A 19868-nucleotide genomic window follows, 5' to 3' on the forward strand; every position below is an offset into this window, starting at 1 on the left:
TGACATGAAAGTATCTCTTTATTGAATACAGACTTATCCAGCAAACAAAAATAAGGGGGGGGGGAGAAGAAGAGAGAGGGTAGCTTTAAACCAAATTATCTTAAATATAGTAATTTAACTTCTTGTTTTTTACTCCACCCCTCCCCCCGAATTCCTCCTCCCTCAAAAATAACCCCTGGTGTCCATCCCCAGCCCCAATTCCTCTCATGGTAACTACGTCGCCGCTGTATCTAAGAGACAACAATTGTGCACCCGGTTACTACAGTCACCATATGGTGTGAGTTGCTACAAATAAATTAAGGTTTAAATTAAAAATATCCCACTACTCCCACCAATAAAATAGTAATTAAAAAAATAACAAAACCCCCAGGGAACTGTAAAATATTTTAAGTCATGCCTAGTATTGAGGGCACGATGTGATACCCGGGATGCCTTTTGGCCAGCGCCGGCACTCAAAGATGGGAAGAAAATTAAGACATTGGAGATGCAAGAGCATGGGCTCAGCAGGACTAGAAATGGGGAATTTTTCAACCCCCATGCCCCAAAATGGTAAGTCTATTCAACACCCCCTTCAAATGGCATAGTCTATTCAGGCCCTTCCTTCTCACCTATGAGATACATTGCCATCCACCCAGCCAAATGGTGTAGTCCATTCAATGTGAGACAGAGCAGTCAACTGCCCCCACCCCCGCAATGGCAGGTTCCATCCAGCTCACCCCCTTTAATATAATAGAAACTGTGCACTTATCCCTTTCCCAGCGCTGGAATGCTGAATCCAACCCCCCTTGCCCTGTGACCACACAGTCTATTCCCCCCCCCACCCCATTGCTAGACTTAGAAAAGTCAAGTTTAACTTCCCCAACCCAGCAATGATCATCTATACAGTTCTCCCTGTTCCCAGAATGGAACAGTCCTAAATCCCTTTCCCCTATCTCCTGAGATGGCACAGCCTATTCAACACCCTTCTCCCACTTCCATGGCAGGGCCTATGCAGACCCCTCCCTCTTTAGCCCCAAAGATGCAACAATTGATTCCAGATGGTACAAGCCACTCAAAGACCACATCAAATAGTAATCTTCAGCTCATCCCTTTATTTCCCCAGATGGTACAGTCTATCAAGGCTCCAAGCTGGAAAAGGGGTTGGTTCAACTTGATCACTCCCTGAGGAGATGGAGCAGAATGGACCATACCATCTAAACAGGGAGGGGGTATACTGACTCTACCATCCAGGGAATGCTGCAGGATAGAGTGCACCATGGGGGGGAGGGGATGTTTTGAATAGACTGACCCATGTTTCCAATGGAAATTGAAAAGGAAGAAGGAAGCAAACTTTTAAAGTGACAGTAGCAGCTGACAGCTGCTGCGGGGAGGGGTCATGGCAAGAAGGAATGTACCCCCAAGAGCTGAACCAAGAGGATTGGGAGGAAGAGGCAGGGGAGATTGATATTAGCCTTGCAGGGCTATAAGGCTGCTCTCTTCCTTGCCTTTCTGCACCACCCCCATCTCCAGGGAGGGGTACCCCCACCCCCACATACCCATGGACCCCAGATCCAGTTCCCCAGCTGCTTCCCTCTCTGTCCCTTAGCAGTGTACCAAAAAAAAAAAAAAAAAAAAATCAGGTAGTGGGTGACAACAGGCCCTCCACTCCTGCCTCCCCACTAACAATCCCTTCTGTCCTCTGAGCTGTCACATCCATGGCTGCTGGTCCCGTACCTGAGGGCACTACACAGACCCCTCTAACATCTCTGCTATTGAGGCATTTGTGTTAGGGGAGATACATTTGCCAGTTGGAGCAGCAATGGAGGGCCGGGGGGAGAAAACAGGATCCCATAGAAGCCTGGATTCCATTGGGGCGTGTGTGTGCGTGGGGGGGGGGGGGGGGGGGGGGTATGACAGGGGAATCTCCCCAAAGTATGTTTGTGCAGGGCAGTCAGGATTGTGCACAGATATATAGGAGAGGGGGGATCTCCCCCACGCTGTTTGTGCAGGAGACTGAGATAGGGGTGGAAACGGGAAGGATTGTGGGGTGCGCGGATGTACGGATCAGCATTGTGGGGTGCCCCGATGTATTGGAGGGGGGAGATCTCCCCCAAGCTGTTTCTGTAGGGGAGTGAAGTGGGGTGCAATGATGAATAAGGGGAGCTCAGACAGTGCCCCACTAAGCTAATTGCCAAGTTTTGGGGAGCAAGCTCCAGGGCTGAGAGATGGATCTGCCCCAGGGGCAGTAATGAGCCAAGGGGACAAATGGAGGAGGATTAATGTAAGTCTCAGCTGATCTTTTTCAGAGTCCTTCCCATCACAGCAGCTCAGTCTCACCACCTCCAGGCTCATCAGTAGACCCTGCCCATTCGTACTAGCGTAACACCCATCCCACAGACGGGGGGGGGGGGCAGGCACTGAACTCCCAGCCTCTCAAAAGGAGCTCTACTCCCTCCCCTCTTACATTAGGAGCCCTAGGTTGGAACAGGAGGGTCTATTGCTTTAAGAAACACAGAGCCCCCCCATCCGGCCCCTACAGCAGAGCCAGCCACAAGCCACTGCAGTGTGGTGGGGGGCTGGGGGTTCAGCTTGCACTGGGAATAGCTAAGCTGGGTCCCCCATCTAACCCCTTGTTATATCCCATATGCCAAACAGAGGTGGCTCCCTGGACCAGAACAATGGAGACAGGCTGATTGCCAAGCAACTCACCCTGTCCCTAGCAGCCATGGGGACCCCTTCACCAGAGGTCCTGTGCCCCTGCAGCCTACTGCATCCCTACCCTGCTCCTACCCCAAGACGTAGCCTGGCCCTGCCCCTTTGGCAAGGGGCTGCGGCTGGACCCTGCATCCCCAAGGAATGGGGGGCACTGGGGCTACCCCCCAACAACATGCCCCTGTGGCAGCTAGGACCCACAGAGGTCACGTGGGGTGATGTGTTAAGTGTACACCATGGAGATGTGATGAGGAGAAGTGCCAGCCCAAGTGGGGTGCAATTGCTGAAGCAGGGGGTGCCCCCCTCCAGTCCTGTTTTGGATCCATGTCCCTAGTAGGATGGGGATGGCGATGGCTGGGGGGCCGTGGGCTCCTGCAGCACGGAGGGGCCAGCTCTGGTTTGGCACAGGCTGGGCAGGGGAGGGGCTGGTGGCCGGCTCGGCATCTCTCTAACTCTTGTTGCCACCCTGCAAGCCCAGGCTGTGCTGGAGATTGAGTCGGTTCATTTGCGCCTCCTCCAGACCCTGCAGCTTCTTCAGCTGCAGCTCATCCAGCTGCTTCCAGAGCTCCTGACGCTCTTTCTCCTTCTTCAGCTCCCTGCAGAGACAGGGTGGCAGAGTGAGGGGGGAAGGCGGTACCCAACTTGGCCCCTTGCTGATAACCCAAGGCAGCACCTGGGGTCAAACGCCCTCACAGGGGCTCTGGAGAAGCCCTTGGGAAACCCAGGCCAAGATGGCCTCAGAGCACCCCAGGGCATTGTGGGGGATGGGGCATGCCCTCGGGAAACCCAGGCCAAGATGAGGGGAGCACCACCCGAGCGCATTGTGCAGGGACAACCAGCATAACTCGGCAGCATCCTCTGGCCTTCCACTTCTGCACACTGCTGGGGGCGCTTACTCTAAATTGGCTGGGGGCTCCTCACTCCCCAGCTCCCAGCCCAACCCTGTGCAAGGACTAAGACAGGTATGGCCTATGGAATGCCAGGCAGTGGGTCACATGACTGGGCAGCAGTGCCCACCTCTCCCAGAATCCCTGTGGGACTCCAGCATAGAGGGGGCTGGCCCTAAGGACATGGGGGGAGGAGACTGGCCCCCATTCCAACATCTGGATGCCCCACATTCCCTCCAACACCTGGCCCCCACTCACTGCTGCTTCTCCACCTTGTAGGAGGCTGTGAGCTCATCAAAGAGTTTCCCATTCATCTCCATGAAGGTCTTGAGCACGTTGTAGACCAGGGAGACGATTGTCCTGTGGGCATGGGGGAGGGAGGAGAGGTGAGACCCTGACTGGCTTCAGGTGCCAGCCTTATGTTGGATTCCTTGCCCCAGGGAACCCACCAACCTCTTCCCTCAACACATCCTGGCGCTTGCCACAATGCTCACCCCCCACAGCCCTGCAAAGCATCTTGGGGTTTGCCAGGATGCCCACTTCACAGCCCCCTGCCCAGGCTCCTCACCCCAGTTCCCCAATGCCCCCACAACTACCCTGTGCTCCTTACACAGCAGGGGAGGGGTTGTTGGGAACAGCAAGACCCTAGGAGGAGAGACTCTCCAGAGGGGAGGGATCCCCAGTGCCTGGAACCCTGCAGGGGCTAAAGAGGGCAGGCAGCTGAGACACGTCCCTCACACACACTCACTGGTTCCAGTGCTCCTTGGAGACCCGGTAGAGGGTGCCAAAGATGGCAGGCAGCACCGTGTGGCAATTGTCCTCAATCAGACTCAGGATATATTCGTTGTTCCAGAAGTACAGAGCCCGCTCTGCCACCTGGGGACAAGGGAGACAGGGTGAGTGCTGGGGGCTGCCCAGCCCTGCACCCTCCCAACCCCACTCACCTCCCCTGCCACCTGGAATGAGTGCTGGGGGCTGCCCTTTTTGGGAGTCTGATCCCCACCAGCAGGGACCTTGACTGCACCCCAAGCCCGAGGAAAGGACCTCTCAGCACCAACAACCCTGACCCCCCAGCCCCCAAACTGGGGTGGGGGACCCAGGATTCAGGACCAGCCCAGACTCAGGGAGCCCTAGCTTGACTAAGTCTGGACCCCCTTGAAGGGAGGGAGAATGGGACCCCCTCCCCAGCCCCTAATTAGGGGCAGTGACCCTTGGTGTCCTAGAGCCCTGATGGGAAAAACCCCAGACTCATGAGGGGTCTAGGCCCCACCCTGAGCTCAGGCCCCACGCCCCAGCCTGCACACACCTGGAAGTGGGGGCTGGAGATGCAGCGTGCGATTTGTTTGAAGAGCGGTTCCTGCACCTTGACAAACTGCGAGGGCTCAATCACATCCAGGATCTCCTCAATCTCTCCCAGGAACATCACCTGCCGGGTGTGGGGAGAGGCAGATCTCTCCTTGTGAGCTACAGGGCTAGGAGAGGCACCCTTGATAACCCACCCAGGTCACACCCCAGACTGTGTGCTCCCTGATCCCCACAGACCATGCCTCCCCACACCTAACAAGTGTCCCCCCAACAATGGCCACCCCGTGTGCCTGCCCCCAAATCCCCCAATACCCTTTCTTTACCCCATCCAGTGCTATCCAGTCTTTCACCCCCCCACATCCCTCTAGGCCCCTATGCAGTGCACAGATGCTCCTCACCAATGCCCCTCCCCACAACCCTACACTCCAGTTCCCCATGTCTGCCTGTTTCCCGCTAGCAGGCCCCTAACCCAGCCCCAGCCCCACCTCTTTCTGAGTGCAGGTCTTCGGCCAGTATTTCAGCAGTCCCCGGATCACCTGTGGGAAGGGGGACATGGCAGGGTTAGAGAGGAGAGCCACTGGGCCCTGGATCGCATCCCCCACCATGGGGCTGCACTTACATGCTCCGTCAGGGTGGCATCTTTCTCCAGGAATTGCACCACGCAGTACGCCAGCTGCAAGGGGAAGTGGGGTGGCATCAGAGACGGAGCCCCTGCACTGGTCCCCACCCCCTAGATTCCTCCCTAGCCCATTTAGCTCAGATCCCCATCAGCAGGCAGTGGAAGCATCTGAGACAGGGCTCCCCCACCACCTAGATACTGGAACCCAGGGGGTCTGCTCCCCATGCCCATCCCACAGGCAGCACCAGACCGAGATCCCTCCCAACCTGCAGATTTCCCCCACCCCCTCCCCCAAGAGGTAAGATTCCCATCAGCAGGGTCCATGATTAAGGCCCTTCCAAATTCACAGCCATCAAAAACACATCACAGACCATGATATCTGATCTTTTACCCTGTACTATACAGATTTCATGAGGGGGACCAGTGTTTCGCAAATTGGGGGTCCTGACCCAAAAGGGATTTGCAGGGACAGTTGCAATATTATTTAAAGGGGGGGGTCACGGTATTGCCACCCTCACTTCTCCACTGCCTTCAGAGCTGGTGGCCAGAGAGCAGTGGCTGTTGACCAGGCGCCCCGCTCTGAAGGCAGCGCCCTGCCAGCAGCAGCGCAGAAGTAAGGGTGGCGATACCGTGCCAGGCCACCCTTACTTCTGCGCTTCTGCTGGTGGCGGCTCTGCCTTCAGAGCTGGGATCCCGGCCAGCAGCTGCCGCTCTCCAGCTGCCCACTCCGAAGGCAGCGCTGCCGCCAGCAGCAGCGCAGAAGTAAGGGTAACAATACCACAACCCCCCCCCCCCCCCCCCCCCCCCCCGCAATAATCTTGCAACCCCCCTACCACTCCTTTTTGTGTCAGGACCCCTACAATTACAACACCATTACATTTCAGATTTAAATAGCTGAAATCATGAAATTTATCATTTTTTAAATCCTATGACCATGAAATTGACCAAAACAGACCATGAATTTGGTAGGCCCCTATCCATGACTGACACTATCCCAGCTTTATGCCAACAGACATAAGGCAGCCACAAGGGGGCAGTAATGAGGCAACTTCCAATGCCTGGAACTGCGGGGGGTGGGGGAGGGCAGGGGAAATCAAATCTCAGAGGGGCTAAAGGCAGTGCTGACTTGGACAGAACAGCACATGGGTCCCCCGCACGGCTGCTGTGCTAGGGCATGACCACTGAGACCACTCTTCAATCTCCCAGATGAGAGCCAGACCCTCTGACAGGGGAGAGGCCCTGTAACCCATTCCCTGCCCCCTTGAACCAGCCCATTCCCTGGGGATCTCTTACTCCTTGCACAATTTCAGGAGCAGACTCCTGCAGCTCCCACCCCTGGAGGTGACCCCTTATCTGACCTGGAGGTGAAAGGTCAGACTTCAGGGCCACTCCCAGAAGGGCGGTGGCACTTACCTGGGCATGGAAGATGGAGAGGGATTTGACCGAGTGCAGCGGGATCAGCACCCGCACCAGGAAGTGCTTGTGCTCCGTCTTCAGGGGCAGGGCGAAGCCATTGATGATGCTGCAGGTTAAAGGGAGGAGGGACAGGTGGTGAGGGGGAGCGATAGCTCAGTGGTTTGAGCATTGGCCTGCCAAACCCAGGGTTGTGAGTTCAATCCTTGAGGGGGCTATTTAGGGATCTGGGGCAAAAATTGGGGATTGGTCCTGCTTTGAGCAGGGGGTTGGACTAGATGACCTCCTGAGGTCCCTTCCAACCCTGATATTCTATTGGCTTATCTATTGACACAAACACACACACAACTGGGGGGACGGAGATCAGGATCCAGTAGCTGACGGGGAGCTGGAGCTGTGCTGGCTCCATCTGGGTGTGGGGTGGGATAAACTGTGGGGTGTGGTAGGATGTGGGACAGGGAGCCCTAGACCCCAGCAGCCTCTGGGGGGAGGGTACAAGGTGCTCTGGTGGCTACTCTATGGTTACTGGTGGGGGATGCCCCCTGGGGAGGGCTGAATCCTTATGGGGCACCCTCTACTGACTTCCAGAAAACAGACCATGGGCCTGTAAGGCTGGGCGTCCCCCACCCCACCAATGTGCACCCCCCACCTCTGCATACCTGTCCCCATGTCCAACCATTACCTGCCCAGGATTTCCAGGAGCTCGGCCACACCATTGAAATGCTCCGTCTCGTAGATAAACCTGGGGGGAGAAAGAGGTAAGAGATGAAAATGCCTCCAATGCCTCTTTACTAACCCCCAACTCCCCGCTCGAGCACGCGCCCCTTGGACCCCCATATGTGGTGGGGGGAGGGAGCCAGCCCTGCCAGCAGCGTGGTGGGGAGGAAACAGGTGCTGTGAATTCTGGAGGGAATGGGGGAGGGGAGGTCTAGGGGAGGCTGCTGTGGGCAGGCTAGTGCCCCCCCATGGCTTCAGTACCAGCTTCAGCCTAGAGCAACTGGAGAACGCTCCCAGGAAGCCTGTGCTTTGCAGGCAGTACACTGCTCCCTGATGGGCACTCTGAGTCACAGCAGCCCTCTACTGGTCACCCCAACCCCATGGTCAAACTTAGGGGGTGATTTCCCCAGCCTCACCACACATACTGGGCATATGGGGCAGAGTCCCGTCAGGGCACATCATCCCCCATAGAGCAGGGGGAGACCTGGGTAACTGGTGGAATTCAGGGCCCTCTGAGACCAGGGGACACAACTCAGGCACCTGCCAACCACGAGAGGATTGGGGGGGGGGCTTTATATGCTTTGGGGACATACTTCCAGGAAGTCCCACCCTCCCGCCCCTGAAAGAGGCGTGATGCCAGGGAATCCCACCACTGGCCACAAATCATCATCCCCAGGAAGTCCCACCCTCCCCAGGAGGGACTTCCTGGAGTGCCATGGCAGCCCATGCTCCTTGGTTAGGTCGGAGTGCCTGGCTGAGACTGGCTGGAAGGGGACCTCTGCCCCCTAGCAGGCTCCACGCTGCCTGGGGGGCTCACCGCAGGAAGATGTTGTTGCACTGCTTGCGGATGTAGGCACGCAGTCCCAGGAACTTGCCATAGACCCGGTGCAGGATGGTCTTGAGGTACTCACGCTCCCGCGGGTCCTCACTGTCAAACAGCTCCAGCAGCTGGGGGGCCAGGGGAGAGGGTCCCACAGATGACCTTGCAACCTGCTCCACCCCCGCCAACCTTCATCCCAACATCCAGCCTGAATATCCCTGGGGGGGAGTTAGCTCTTCCCCCCAACCCTGGTATCCCACAGATGACCCATCCTCCCCCATCGCAGACAGTAGGTGCAATGATTAGTTTGTCCCCGGCAGGTTCAGAACCGACCCAGATCTGCTCTAAGCATGTCCACCCACTCCTGCCTGCTTCCCCAGCCTAGGATCGGCTGCAATGGGTGAAGCCCCCTCACTCCATGCACCCACCACAGGGGGTACTGCTCCTAATGAGCCTGTCCAGTTCTGGGGGTGTGTGTCTGCTGCCAGCCAAAGTGCCCCATCATGATGGAGGTTTGGAGCCCAGTCAGGGCAAGAGTCAGCAAACTTGCAGCACACCAGCTAGGAGCCAGGCTCCCACCACCCAGGCCAAGGGACCCCTTGAATGTAGATCCTTGGAGGGAGGGGACTCAAAGCAGCCATTACCCCCACCCCACTGACTCCCCATGCTGCAACAGACCAACAGCAGCAGCCTCTCATGATCTTCCACTCCCCCAATATTCCTTGGTCCCCCCAATCCAGCTGCTTTCCCAGGCACCACTCACCATCAGCACAAATTTCTGGTCGACGTAGCGTTTGGCCACAGAGGGCTGGAAGTCAGGGCTTTCCAGGAAGCGGAGGAAGAACTCGTAGACCAGCTGAGCAAGAGAATTTAGAGCACTGCTGGATGCATGGTGGCTCCCCACAACAGACAGTATTTTCATCCTTGCACCTTGCCACCCAACTCTGTGGCATAGCCCTGCTCCATTGCCCATAAGTACGCACCCTCCTTAAGAATGGCAGGGAGTCCAGCCTAGATCCAGAGCTAGAAATTGTGCCCCTCCCCCAATCCCTGCCCTGCAGCCAACTGGATGGGAGTGCTGCCAACTCTGGGTGGGAGCCCCAACTGTGACTATATTCTGCTGCCTCTCTGGGCAGCAAGATCGAATCCTGCAGCCCCCAGTGGCACCGGACCCCTGCCCTCCTGCCACACGCTCCCTGAGGAGTGTCTCACCTGGAGATGGGGCCAGGAGGGCTCCAGGTTCGGCTCGTCCTCTTCAGGGTCAAACTCGGGGTTCTCAGTGGGTGGGAGTGTCCGGAAGATGTTGACTGAGATCTGGAAAGATTAGAAAGGGGGGGTCAATTGGGTCTGGGGAACCCCCCACACCACTACCCCTAACCCTCGCACCCCAATCCAGCCTATTCCAGCCCCCATTCTCCACTGGAGTCAGTCCCACCCAGAATGCCACTGACCTGCTCTTTGAGCAATGGAAAAAGGCACAGAACCCAGGAGTCCTGGCTCTTAGCCCCCCACACCCACCCCCCAAACCCACTAGACCCCACTCCCCTCCCAGAGTTGGGGTTAGAACCCAAGAGTCCTGGCTCCCAGGCCCAACTCTAGCCCATCAGACCCCATTTCCTTCCTGGCACCCTGCCCTGCTCCCTCACCATCTTGATGATCTCGGGGTAAACGGGCTCGATGAGGACGCCACGGTTGGTGGCCACGCACTCCACCAGCTCGTTGAGCGCAGCCCGCTTGATCTCCTTGCCCTTGAGGTCGGCCACGCAGTCCAGGAAGTCGAAGAGCACACAGCACTGCTGGAGCTTCTTGCACAGCAGCTCGTGCAGCTCCGCCACCGCCACGTCTGCAGAAAGGGGGCATCAGCACCAAGGACACCCCCGCCACAAAGCGATGCAAACCCACACATGGATTGGAAGCTTAGCCCCGACAACACCCCCCCTCCATGGGAAAGTGGTACAATCCCACATGGACTTCCACTTAGCCCTGACACTGACCCCCACCCCCCCACAAAGTGGCACTATCCCATGGGGAGAGGGGGGGACTGTCCTGACAACATATGCACATACCCCTACAAAGTGATACAATCCCAAATGCACTGGTGGGTTGGCCCCAACACCACACCTCCTCACCAGACAGTGGTACAATCCACTGTGGGCTGGGGGTTCAGAGCAAAGCATGCACCCCTAGTGTAAAGGGGTACAATCCCACAGGGACTGCACCCTCCCCAGTACAGAATGGTACATTCCCACATGGCTGCGGTGCAACACTGAGCATGCCATCAGGATGAAGTGGTACGATTCCCATTGGGGAGGGGGGTTCAGCACTCCCACATCTGGGGAAAGGGAAGTCAGCACTGCGCAAACATCAGCCCCCAGCATGAAGTGGTTCAGTCCTAGGTGGATGGGTGAGGGGGCTTAGCCCCAACCCTGGGAGAACAGCCAAAGGGAAGGTAAACCCCAAGCCAATTCACCGTGCTGGGGGTTTGCTGAGAATCACCACAGTCCCTGCTCTAGGGAGCTCTCCCCAGGGGTGTCTCCCTGTCTGCAAATCCCTTTGGCATGAAAAGTCCATTCACATCAAGCTGTTCCCTTCCCATATTACGTTACAGCAGGGACAGTCTTTGCTCTGTGTCTGTACAGCACCCAACACAATGGGGCCACGGTCCATGACTAGGGTTCCTAGGCACTACCACAATGCAAATAATTAACAATCCAAGCCCTGTTTAACACCAATGAAGAAGTTAAACACTGGGTTTTGTGGTGACTCAGGGTCACAGATTCTAAGGTCAGAAGGGATGAACTTGAGTGCCTTGTATTGAAGGAGGATATTGATATAATAGGCATCACAGAAACTTTGTGAACTGGTGATAATCAACAGGACACGGTAGTAACTGAGACATATACAGGAATGACAGTAGGTTGTGCTGGTGGGGGAGTGGCACTATATGTGATAGACATAGTACAAACCTTAAATTAATTAAACTGTCCCACAGAATCTCTAGGGACAGAAACTCCATGCTTGAGTAATAAGAGTATAGCAGTAGGAATATACTACCGACCCCCTGACCAGGATGGTGACCATGACTGTGAAATTCTCAGGGAGATTAGAGAGGCAACAAAAATAGAAACCCCAATAATAATGGGGACGTTTTCAACTATCCCCATACTGACTGGGTACATATCACCTCAGGACAGGACGCAGACACCATTTCTAGACACCATTAATGACCTCCTTGGAGGAGCTGTAACACAGGGCACATCTACACAGCAGGTGAGAGGGTGCTTCCCCGCTCAGGCAGACAGAGCTTGAGCTAGCAAGATAGCAGTGCGACCGTGGTGGCAGCCTGGACTAGCCAAGCGAGTACAATACTGCCCAACAACCTGAGCATGTACTAGGGTAGCCAGCCCAAGTCGCTGCAGCCACGCTGCTATTTTTAGGCTCTTGCTCAAGCAGAGCTAGCCCATGCATGTCTACCTGAGCTGGGATTTATACCTGTGAACCAGGAATAATTATGGGTATGATGGTAGCACTGCACAGAGCCCCCAACCCCTCCAAGATCAGGGGCCTGTCATGCTGGGCACTGAACAGACACTTTCAAGAAACAGTCCCTGCCTTGAAGACCTCCGTCGAAAAGATACAGGTGGCAGGGGGAAACTGAGGCACAGAGAGGGGAAGAGACTTGCTTATGGTCAGTGGAAGAGCCAGAAATAGAACCCCGGAGTCCTAGTGCTCTAGCTGTTAGACTCCACTCAACCTGCCCCTACAGCCACTCAGACCTGGTGTGCAGCAGGGAGCCCCAAGACAACCAGGGTCCCTGCAACAAAACTTCAGGGCTGTCTCTGGTTTTCTTAAAGAACCCCCATGGATCTCCATTTGAGGCCAGCAGGGAAAGTTGCCCCAGTGCACTTCCCTCAACACACAGATTACAGCCCCCCCAGCCACTGGCTCAGAATAGAGTCTCCCTAAAAACAGTGGGGCAGGGAATCTAGCAGAGCCCCAGTAAATTCTGTGACGAGATGATCTCGGATTCCACACCCCTTGGTCTCCAAACGTCAGAGCCTCTCCCCAGCCCCATATCTAGGTTCCACTCTGAACTCAAGACGCTATTCAGCCCCAACAGCTCTCTGGGGAGATGGCACTGGCATCAGCTTTGATCAGCAAGAACAGGCAGCCCCCACCCCCACCAGTGGCCACCGGGCTGGGACTGGCACAGCCCCTGCCTGTGATGCCCTCAGTATTCTAGCAACATGTGGAAGCACAGCTAGAGCACATGAGGCTGGGATAACAGTGGGGAGACCCTGTGGGGTGGGGGGGGGGTCCTGGTTAGGCAGGTGGGATAGTGGGAGGTATTGCTGCAAGACTGGCCTTTTGCCTCCATGGGCCTGGGTGTGAATATAGGCACTGGCCACTCCTGACAAGCGCTGGGCCAGGGGAGGTGCATCTGGGGCAGGAAAGAAACACGGCGTTTGACACAGTAGAAGGTGCTGCAGGTTGAGACTGAGACGCATCAGCAGCAGAGCCAGGGCTGCCAGTGGGTCAGGACTGAGGAGCAGCAGCGAGTTGACTCAGCAAGCCCACTCCTGGTTCTCTCCTCAGGGAGGCCAGTGGGTAGGAAACCCCACAGGACCAGTCTCCACAGCAGCAGAGATCACAGCAGCAGAGATCGGAGATGAAGCAGCAGCATCCAGAGCCCTGGGAAGCAGGGGGGAGGGGAGGGAACATAAGGCCAGTTGTGGGGGAGGAGGAGACGATGCCCATATTCCTCCCAGAGCTGTCTCCCAAGGCAGACAATTTCCTGCCTCCAGGTGGAGACAGCAGCTCATGAGGCAGCCCCAGCCAGAGACACAGCTGGGACCAGGTCCCCTGAAGCCAAGAGAGAATCTGGCTCCCCAAGCCCCATGATCTAGACCCAGCAGAAGCCCCTGCTCCCCCAGACACAAGCAAGGCACTGTCCCTGAAGTCCCCAGCATTCACTTCCCTCCCTGCCTGCCAGGCAGCTCTGGTGCCTCGTGTTCCATTCTGGGCAGGGAGTGAAACAGGAGACCCAATAAAACAGGCCTACAGAAATTCACCTGCACCTCCAGGCTGGACACAGATGGAGCGCATCTCCCCTACCACCTTCCAATCTCCAAATTCTGCCACCAGTGCCTCCTTGCCCTTCAGCTCTGCCCCCATCCCCGGAAGATACCAGGGGCACAGCTGGCACTGGGGGGCAGGGATTGACAGGCGAGATCTTTAAGTCAGACACTGGGGGATGCTGAACACTGAAGCTGGGGGGTTTCTAAGGGAAGGGAGGCTGAATTCACCACCAGGGCCTCAACCACTGAAGGTGCAGATTGATGGATGGCACAAACTCCCCTCCCAGCTTGGAATCAGGCTGAGACTTGACAAATTCACTCCAGGAAGAGGCCACCAAGCAACTCGGAACAAAGATGGTGGCGCCTGGAGGGGAAAGGCCCCATGTCCCATTCCTCATCCCTGAGCCAGCCAGTCCCCCCACTCTGGGGCCAGACCTGAGCCCGGGCCTCCTAGAGGAGAAGGCCATTCAGTCCCACTCCCTCCTTGGTCTCACTTAAGCCCCCAGTGACAGCTCCATGCAGCTAGCAGCACCAGCCTCCAGGCAGCTCTGAACAGAGAAGCCTACAGGGCTGGGATCGCAGCGTGGGGGTGAAGACGTGATCTGTGGAAGGCCCAAGGGATCCCCTGACATGGGTGGCAGACGTGTGGGAAGCCAAATCCCACACTGTGTTTTTAAACCTCTGGAGCTTAAAGAGCTTCTTGCTATTGCAGAGCTGAGCTCACATATGCACGGAGCTCCACTGGGGCCCCTCTATCCCCATCCACAGCTCCCCTGCTACCCTAGCCCGGGGCTTCTTAGCAGACGTGGAGCTTGCCAAGTCAATCTGCGGCAAAGCCCTCAGCTCACCATCCAATCTGGTTGGAGGGCAGTCGCCCGCGAGTTATGACACAGTCTGACTTTGGCCACAGCATGGGGGATCCTCTCGCTAGCCCCAGGTGCGAAGGTCGGCTGCACACTGGTCCCGGACTGCTTGAAGTCGGCTCAGAAGGGCCCATGAGAATCATGGCAAATCAAACCCAGGTACATGTGTGGCCAGATCAGTTATACCAGACTGGTGTCTCAAATTGCAGCCCCCTTCTATTACAGCCCTGGGCTCCCACACACATAACCGCCCCCCTTCCCCCCTCCAGCCACTGAGAGCGCCAGTGGGTATCTGGAAAGGTTCCCAGGGAGACACTCAGCATCAATTTGGCTGCTGGCTCCAAAAGGCACTTAGAGAAACCAAGCGAACACCCAGCATTGTACTGAGGGGGGAGGGAGGTCTAGCAGGTTCGGGGGTGGGGGTTGTGAGTCAGACTTCTATTCCCAGCTCTGAGAGGGGAGTGGGGTCCAATGGTTACAGCGGGGGGGGTGGGGGTGGGTTGGGAGTCAGGGCTCTAGAGTTCTATCCCCAGCTCAGGGATTGAAGTCTAAATACTAGGCCAGACTAGATGGGCCCATGGGTCTGATGCAACATGGCAGCTTGAACACAACAAGCACTAGATGACCAGGGAACTGTTGCCCCTATAAGCGGTGACCCCTATGGGACACCTCCCTGCCCATGGGGGCCTGCCCCCCACTAAGGACTTGAATGATGGTGCGACACCCCAAAAGATCCTCCCCCCCATCCCCAGATCCAGTACCGGGGCTCCTCCCAAGTCCTAACCCCCCATGGGATGCTAAGGCGATTGGGACTGTCTAGCAGGCCAGGGGCTAGAGACTCCCAAAGAAGTAAGGAAGGGGAAGGTTTGAACTAAGGGCATGGAGGGCTCAAGGAGCTGCCAGTGCTGTTAGGGGAGGCATTAGCAGGGCATCAGCATCACACCCCTGCCATTGCAGACTGGAAACTAACAGGATAGGGCCAACCCAGTTCTGTGTCCTGAGTGAACTGGCTGTGCAGTGCAGCCACATGTCCTGCTTGGAGCCAGGCTGGGACCTGGCAAATTCATCTCATGCTGTGGGCAACCAAATGGGCATCAGAGGTCAGTGATGTCCTAGTAACTCGGCCTAGACGGGAACTGGTGCCCATATCCCATTCCCCATCCCCTGAGCAGCCAGTCCCCCTCCCTGTGGTTGGTTCTAAGCCAGTCCTCATGGGGCCGCCTCATTTCCCAGGGGCCTGTTGTGCCATGCAGGGTAGCTGAGTCACTGGGCCCAGATGGGCCAAAGGAAGAGGGAGGGGTGTGGTGACTAAGGGGTTCCAGCCACTTCCCTCTTTGCAGGAGCGGGCAGGGAACACACCACAGCAGAGCCAAGCTCAGACCAGCCTGGGGGTAGGGGAGAAGAAGAGAACTGCAACCAGCATTGCCAAGTAAGCCCACCACAACAAGCCAAGAACTACCACACAGCCCAACAACAAAAAACCAGGCCCAGAGCTCCCATGTGACCCACTAACAAAACCAGCACGACCCTCCAACAAACCTGGCCTAGCTCCACTAAGGGACCTACAGCACAGTTCGCAGTAGCCGCCAGGATTCCCAAGAGACCCTACAATAACAAAGACCAACACTCACAGGCAACCCTACAAAAGCAAAGCCAGGCTTGATGCTCCCAAAAAGACACTGCCATAACAAACCCAGTACAGACAGCACCAGGACTCCTAGAAAACCCTACATTAACAAAGCCCAAGATCAGTTAGCCCCAGAGCACCCAGGTGACCCCTGTGCAGGGTGACACTGGGGATGAGGTGCTGTTTGGAATCACAAAGGGCAGGATAACAATAAGGCACTCAAAGCACAGGGCGTGGGTGACAAGGGAAAATGGGGCTAAGCAGGGCAGACAGGAAATAAGGGTCTCATGCTCACACTGAGCATTCCCTGATCTGCTGTATGGGACAAGCCCTGTTCAAATATCCGTGTGTCATCCCTTGAGCAGATAGGGTAGAAATCCCCACCTCTCAGAGATGGGGAAACTGAGGCATGGGAGGCACCTGACCAGAGCTGAAGAGAATCCAGGAATCCTGACTCCCAACCCCCTGCTCCAACAACTAGACCCCACTCCCCTCCCAGAGCTGGGACAGAACCCAGGAGTCCCATTCCCATCCCCACCAGCTGTGCGACACTCACCTTTCAGCAAGGGCAGGGGTGTCAGCTCCTGTTGGTTGCTCTGGTACCGGAATTGGGATGAGCTGTGAGAGCGGCGCTGACGGGAGCGGCGCAGGGAGCGCCGGGAGAAACCGTCCACTTTATCAGGCGGGGGGACAGGCGACATCCCTGGGGATGAGGGGCTGGTGGGGGTGCCAGCGGGGGGCAGCTTGGTCTCCATGTTCGCAGGCGGAGGCAGCTATCAGAGCTACTTGGCTCCTCTCCTCCAATAGACAGGGCCACTCTGGCTAAGCCAAGAGGATGCTGGGTAAAGCAGTGCCCGTTAGCACTCTGGAGAGGTGTCCAACATGGCAGGAATATAAGCTACTCGCATCCTCAGCACGCACCCCATGGCAAGCGGGCAGCACATATCCAACACAGCTCCCCTTCGCGCCCTGGGGCAGGGTGCAGGTGATCGTCCAGTTTCCGATTCCCAAAAGGATTCCAGGCCTGGAGCCTTACTTTAGGTCTACAGGTACATTCAAAGTTTCAGACCCAATAAGACACCTGCTTTGGCATGAATCACTGCAGGGGGTATTCTCCCCCACACACAAACACCTGCCCCACACTTGGCTACAATGGTAGGGGTGGGGGATCACCTATTTATTCCAGGGGCAGCCCGATGCAGAGGATGAGTTCGGCTGAAATCCAGGCAGTTATTCAAGCATGGGTTAAGGTAAGTTCCTGGTGCATTTGGAAAGCAAAGTGTTTTTACTCTGAATCCCAAGTTTCTCTTCCGCACGTGTCTCCAAGGGGGAATGAATCAGGCAGCCCAGTTCAGACACCTCTCCCCCCAGTAGTGATCCTGATGAATCAGAAGCCAACGAGGATTTGAAACCAGCTCCCTCCAAACTTTGGTGACTGTAGGATAAATGTTAGGGGGCAATTCTAGCAGCAAAACTCCTATCCCTTTTTGCAAACCCTTAAGTAATAAGTGCATTCAATGCCAACCACACTGTGCTCCCTCTGACTTAAGACTGGACTTTAAAAGACACGTTTGTAAACCATCTCTTCCAAAACTAAAGACACTTCCCTAAGTTCATTTGCTTTCAGCTTCCTCCACCCCCAAGCCAAAGCAATGATGCAACACCAACCCCTGAATTTAGCAGCAATGTAGTAAATTGCACACACCAATCTGACCTGCCACCCCCATCCAAGCAGCAAAAACTTTACAAAGGGGGAAGTTGCTAAATGACACAGACTGCAGTTCCCCACCCTGCTGTCACTATGAGGAAGATAAATGTAAACGCTTTTTACAGCACTGTGCCCACAGCTACCCAGCTTGTTTTCCGAACTAAATGGAAGACTTTACCCTTAAAAAAAAATCAGACCCATGCACCAAATAAACAACACACACACTATCTTCCATTCACTGGCAAAGCTTATGGCTTAAGGATGCTGTAAGTAGCTCAATCCCTTCTGCCCTCTACCTAGGCAGCTTCTGTCCCTTTGGAGAGAGCCAAGCCACAATATTTAAGCCAAAATGTAACAGATCTAGGATTTCACACACACACAAAAATGTAACCCTACTATAAAAAATTGGAAGGAGATTCCAGTCTCTCTCTGACGCGGACAGGATCCAAGGGTCGGAAAGGAAGGAGGAAATTTGTGTCTTGGGAGGGGAAAAAGGAGGGTCACCAGTCATATAATCATCTCCAACAGGGTCACCTGCTGTAGGTTTGGGGAGCACAGGGGGGAGATAGCCACTGATGCAGCAGATGGGTCATTCTGCACCAAGTTGCATCCCCCAACCTATGGCCAGATGCACTGAAAGCAAGAGATCTCTGTGCAGGGGGGGAAAGACTGGGGGTCACTCTCACACCTGCTCCCCTCCCTGCTGCCTTCCTCAGGTGGCAGGGTCAGGGCTCTGGAGAGACTCTGGACTCATCTTACCATGGCTCCCTCCCCAACACTCTGCCCTGCTGGGAAGCTCGTAAACAGTCAAGCAAACTGAATAAATGACAGCCCCCGTTGCGAAGCCTGCCCTTGTTGCAATGCAGAGACCGAGGCCTCCTCCCTTCTTGTCCCGCTCCCACCCTCCCCAGAGGCAAGTGCAACCGGGACTTGCAAAAACAACCCGAGGCCCCCTCCTCGCAACGCAGTGGGGAAGCTAAGGTGAGGCGCGCGGCTCGTCTCCTCTTCCTGGGGGCTGCCCCACCGGGGATGCCTGCAGCCTCATGGACCAGCTCCCCCGCCGCTCTGCAGCTCGGCCTGTGCGGATCCAGGGAGCAGCCGATGGCTTGGGGCCGAGGTCAGGGGCTTGGATGCAGCAGCTCCCCAGCTCGGTGCATGGGATCCCGGCCCAGGCAGCGCCAACCCCCTGGTCCCGCAAGGCCCCCCCCCCTCCCCAGCCAGCAGCCTCCCCTGCCTCTCTTTGATGCTGCACCGTTCATTAGGCTGACATTAAGTAACCTCTCGGGGCCACGTGACGCCCTTCCGGCCAACCCATTGGTCCCTTAAAAATAGAACCTGCGTCATTGCTGTAGGATGATGTCACCCCCAGCGGCCATTGGCTGGGCTGAGAGCAGGACTCGGCCCAGTTTTAAAGGCACAGGGCGTTCCCGGCTGGGCTGGGAGGTGCTCCGCAGGTAGCTCTCAGTTGCACTAGGGGTTGCTCCTACGGGTCACACCTTTTGCACCTCCAGGAGCTGCTCGCTCTGTTGCTTGCACGAGGAATTGCCCATACTGGTGCACCAGGGTGTTGCTCAAGTGACATGACTGCAGCTGCCACCGGGGCCCATTTGCACAGGAGGCACCAGGAGCTGAGCAGCTGCACTGGGCACTGCTCACGCGTTTGCACTAGGGGTCGCTCAGTTACTCCAGGAATTGCTTGCCTCGTTGCAGGGGGAATTGTTCACACATGCCGGCAGAGCTTCTCACACAGTTGTAGTGTCACTTGCAGCTCTCACACTATTGCACGGGGACATTCCCAGAACAGAGTGCCTGCAAGGTTTCTGATGGCTTCAAGCCAGGCATGTAAGGAGGTTTCGGCCTTGCAGTCCGAGAGCGCCCGTCTCCAGCGCTGGGAACATTAGCATTAATCATTTGAATCTGACATGATTACAACCTCATTTCCTCTGTATTACTCCAACGGGGCTTTCAAAACCAATGGCAAGGGAGAGTGGACACCAGAGCAAGAGATGGAATAAAGGGGTCTCAGTCCCAGCTGGTGAGGCTGGACAGCTGCATCTCATGGGGGGTCTACCCACCAACCCCAAGAAATCCTGCACTACCATCTTTAGAACAAACCAGGAATCATCCAGGGCAAAATTGC

General features: G+C 56.1%; 1 protein-coding gene across 3 annotated transcripts; it reads right to left on the reverse strand.

Moving 5' to 3' along the window:
• On the reverse strand, nucleotides 1-19004 carry PPP2R5B (protein phosphatase 2 regulatory subunit B'beta). 3 transcript variants are annotated; one of them, XM_037904232.2, is made up of 14 exons: nucleotides 18125-18998; nucleotides 16577-17399; nucleotides 10099-10295; nucleotides 9665-9766; nucleotides 9216-9308; nucleotides 8450-8580; nucleotides 7598-7657; nucleotides 6916-7024; nucleotides 5503-5556; nucleotides 5369-5419; nucleotides 4885-5004; nucleotides 4327-4454; nucleotides 3837-3938; nucleotides 1-3287 (listed from the first exon to the last, which is right to left on the reverse strand). In XM_037904232.2, the coding sequence occupies exons 2-14, from the start codon at nucleotides 16773-16775 to the stop codon at nucleotides 3140-3142; spliced, it is 1494 nt and encodes a 497-aa protein (XP_037760160.1). In that variant the 5' UTR covers nucleotides 16776-17399; nucleotides 18125-18998; the 3' UTR covers nucleotides 1-3139. The 3 variants fall into 3 exon arrangements, with proteins under 3 accessions (XP_037760160.1, XP_037760159.1, XP_043407136.1); XM_037904231.2 differs by having other exon boundaries at nucleotides 16577-17455; nucleotides 18125-18980; XM_043551201.1 differs by having other exon boundaries at nucleotides 16577-19004.
• Nucleotides 19005-19868: the final 864 nt, after the last annotated feature.

The sequence above is a fragment of the Chelonia mydas genome, chromosome 7 (assembly GCF_015237465.2).
Source record: "Chelonia mydas isolate rCheMyd1 chromosome 7, rCheMyd1.pri.v2, whole genome shotgun sequence".
In the NCBI taxonomy this organism is placed as follows: domain Eukaryota; kingdom Metazoa; phylum Chordata; order Testudines; family Cheloniidae; genus Chelonia; species Chelonia mydas.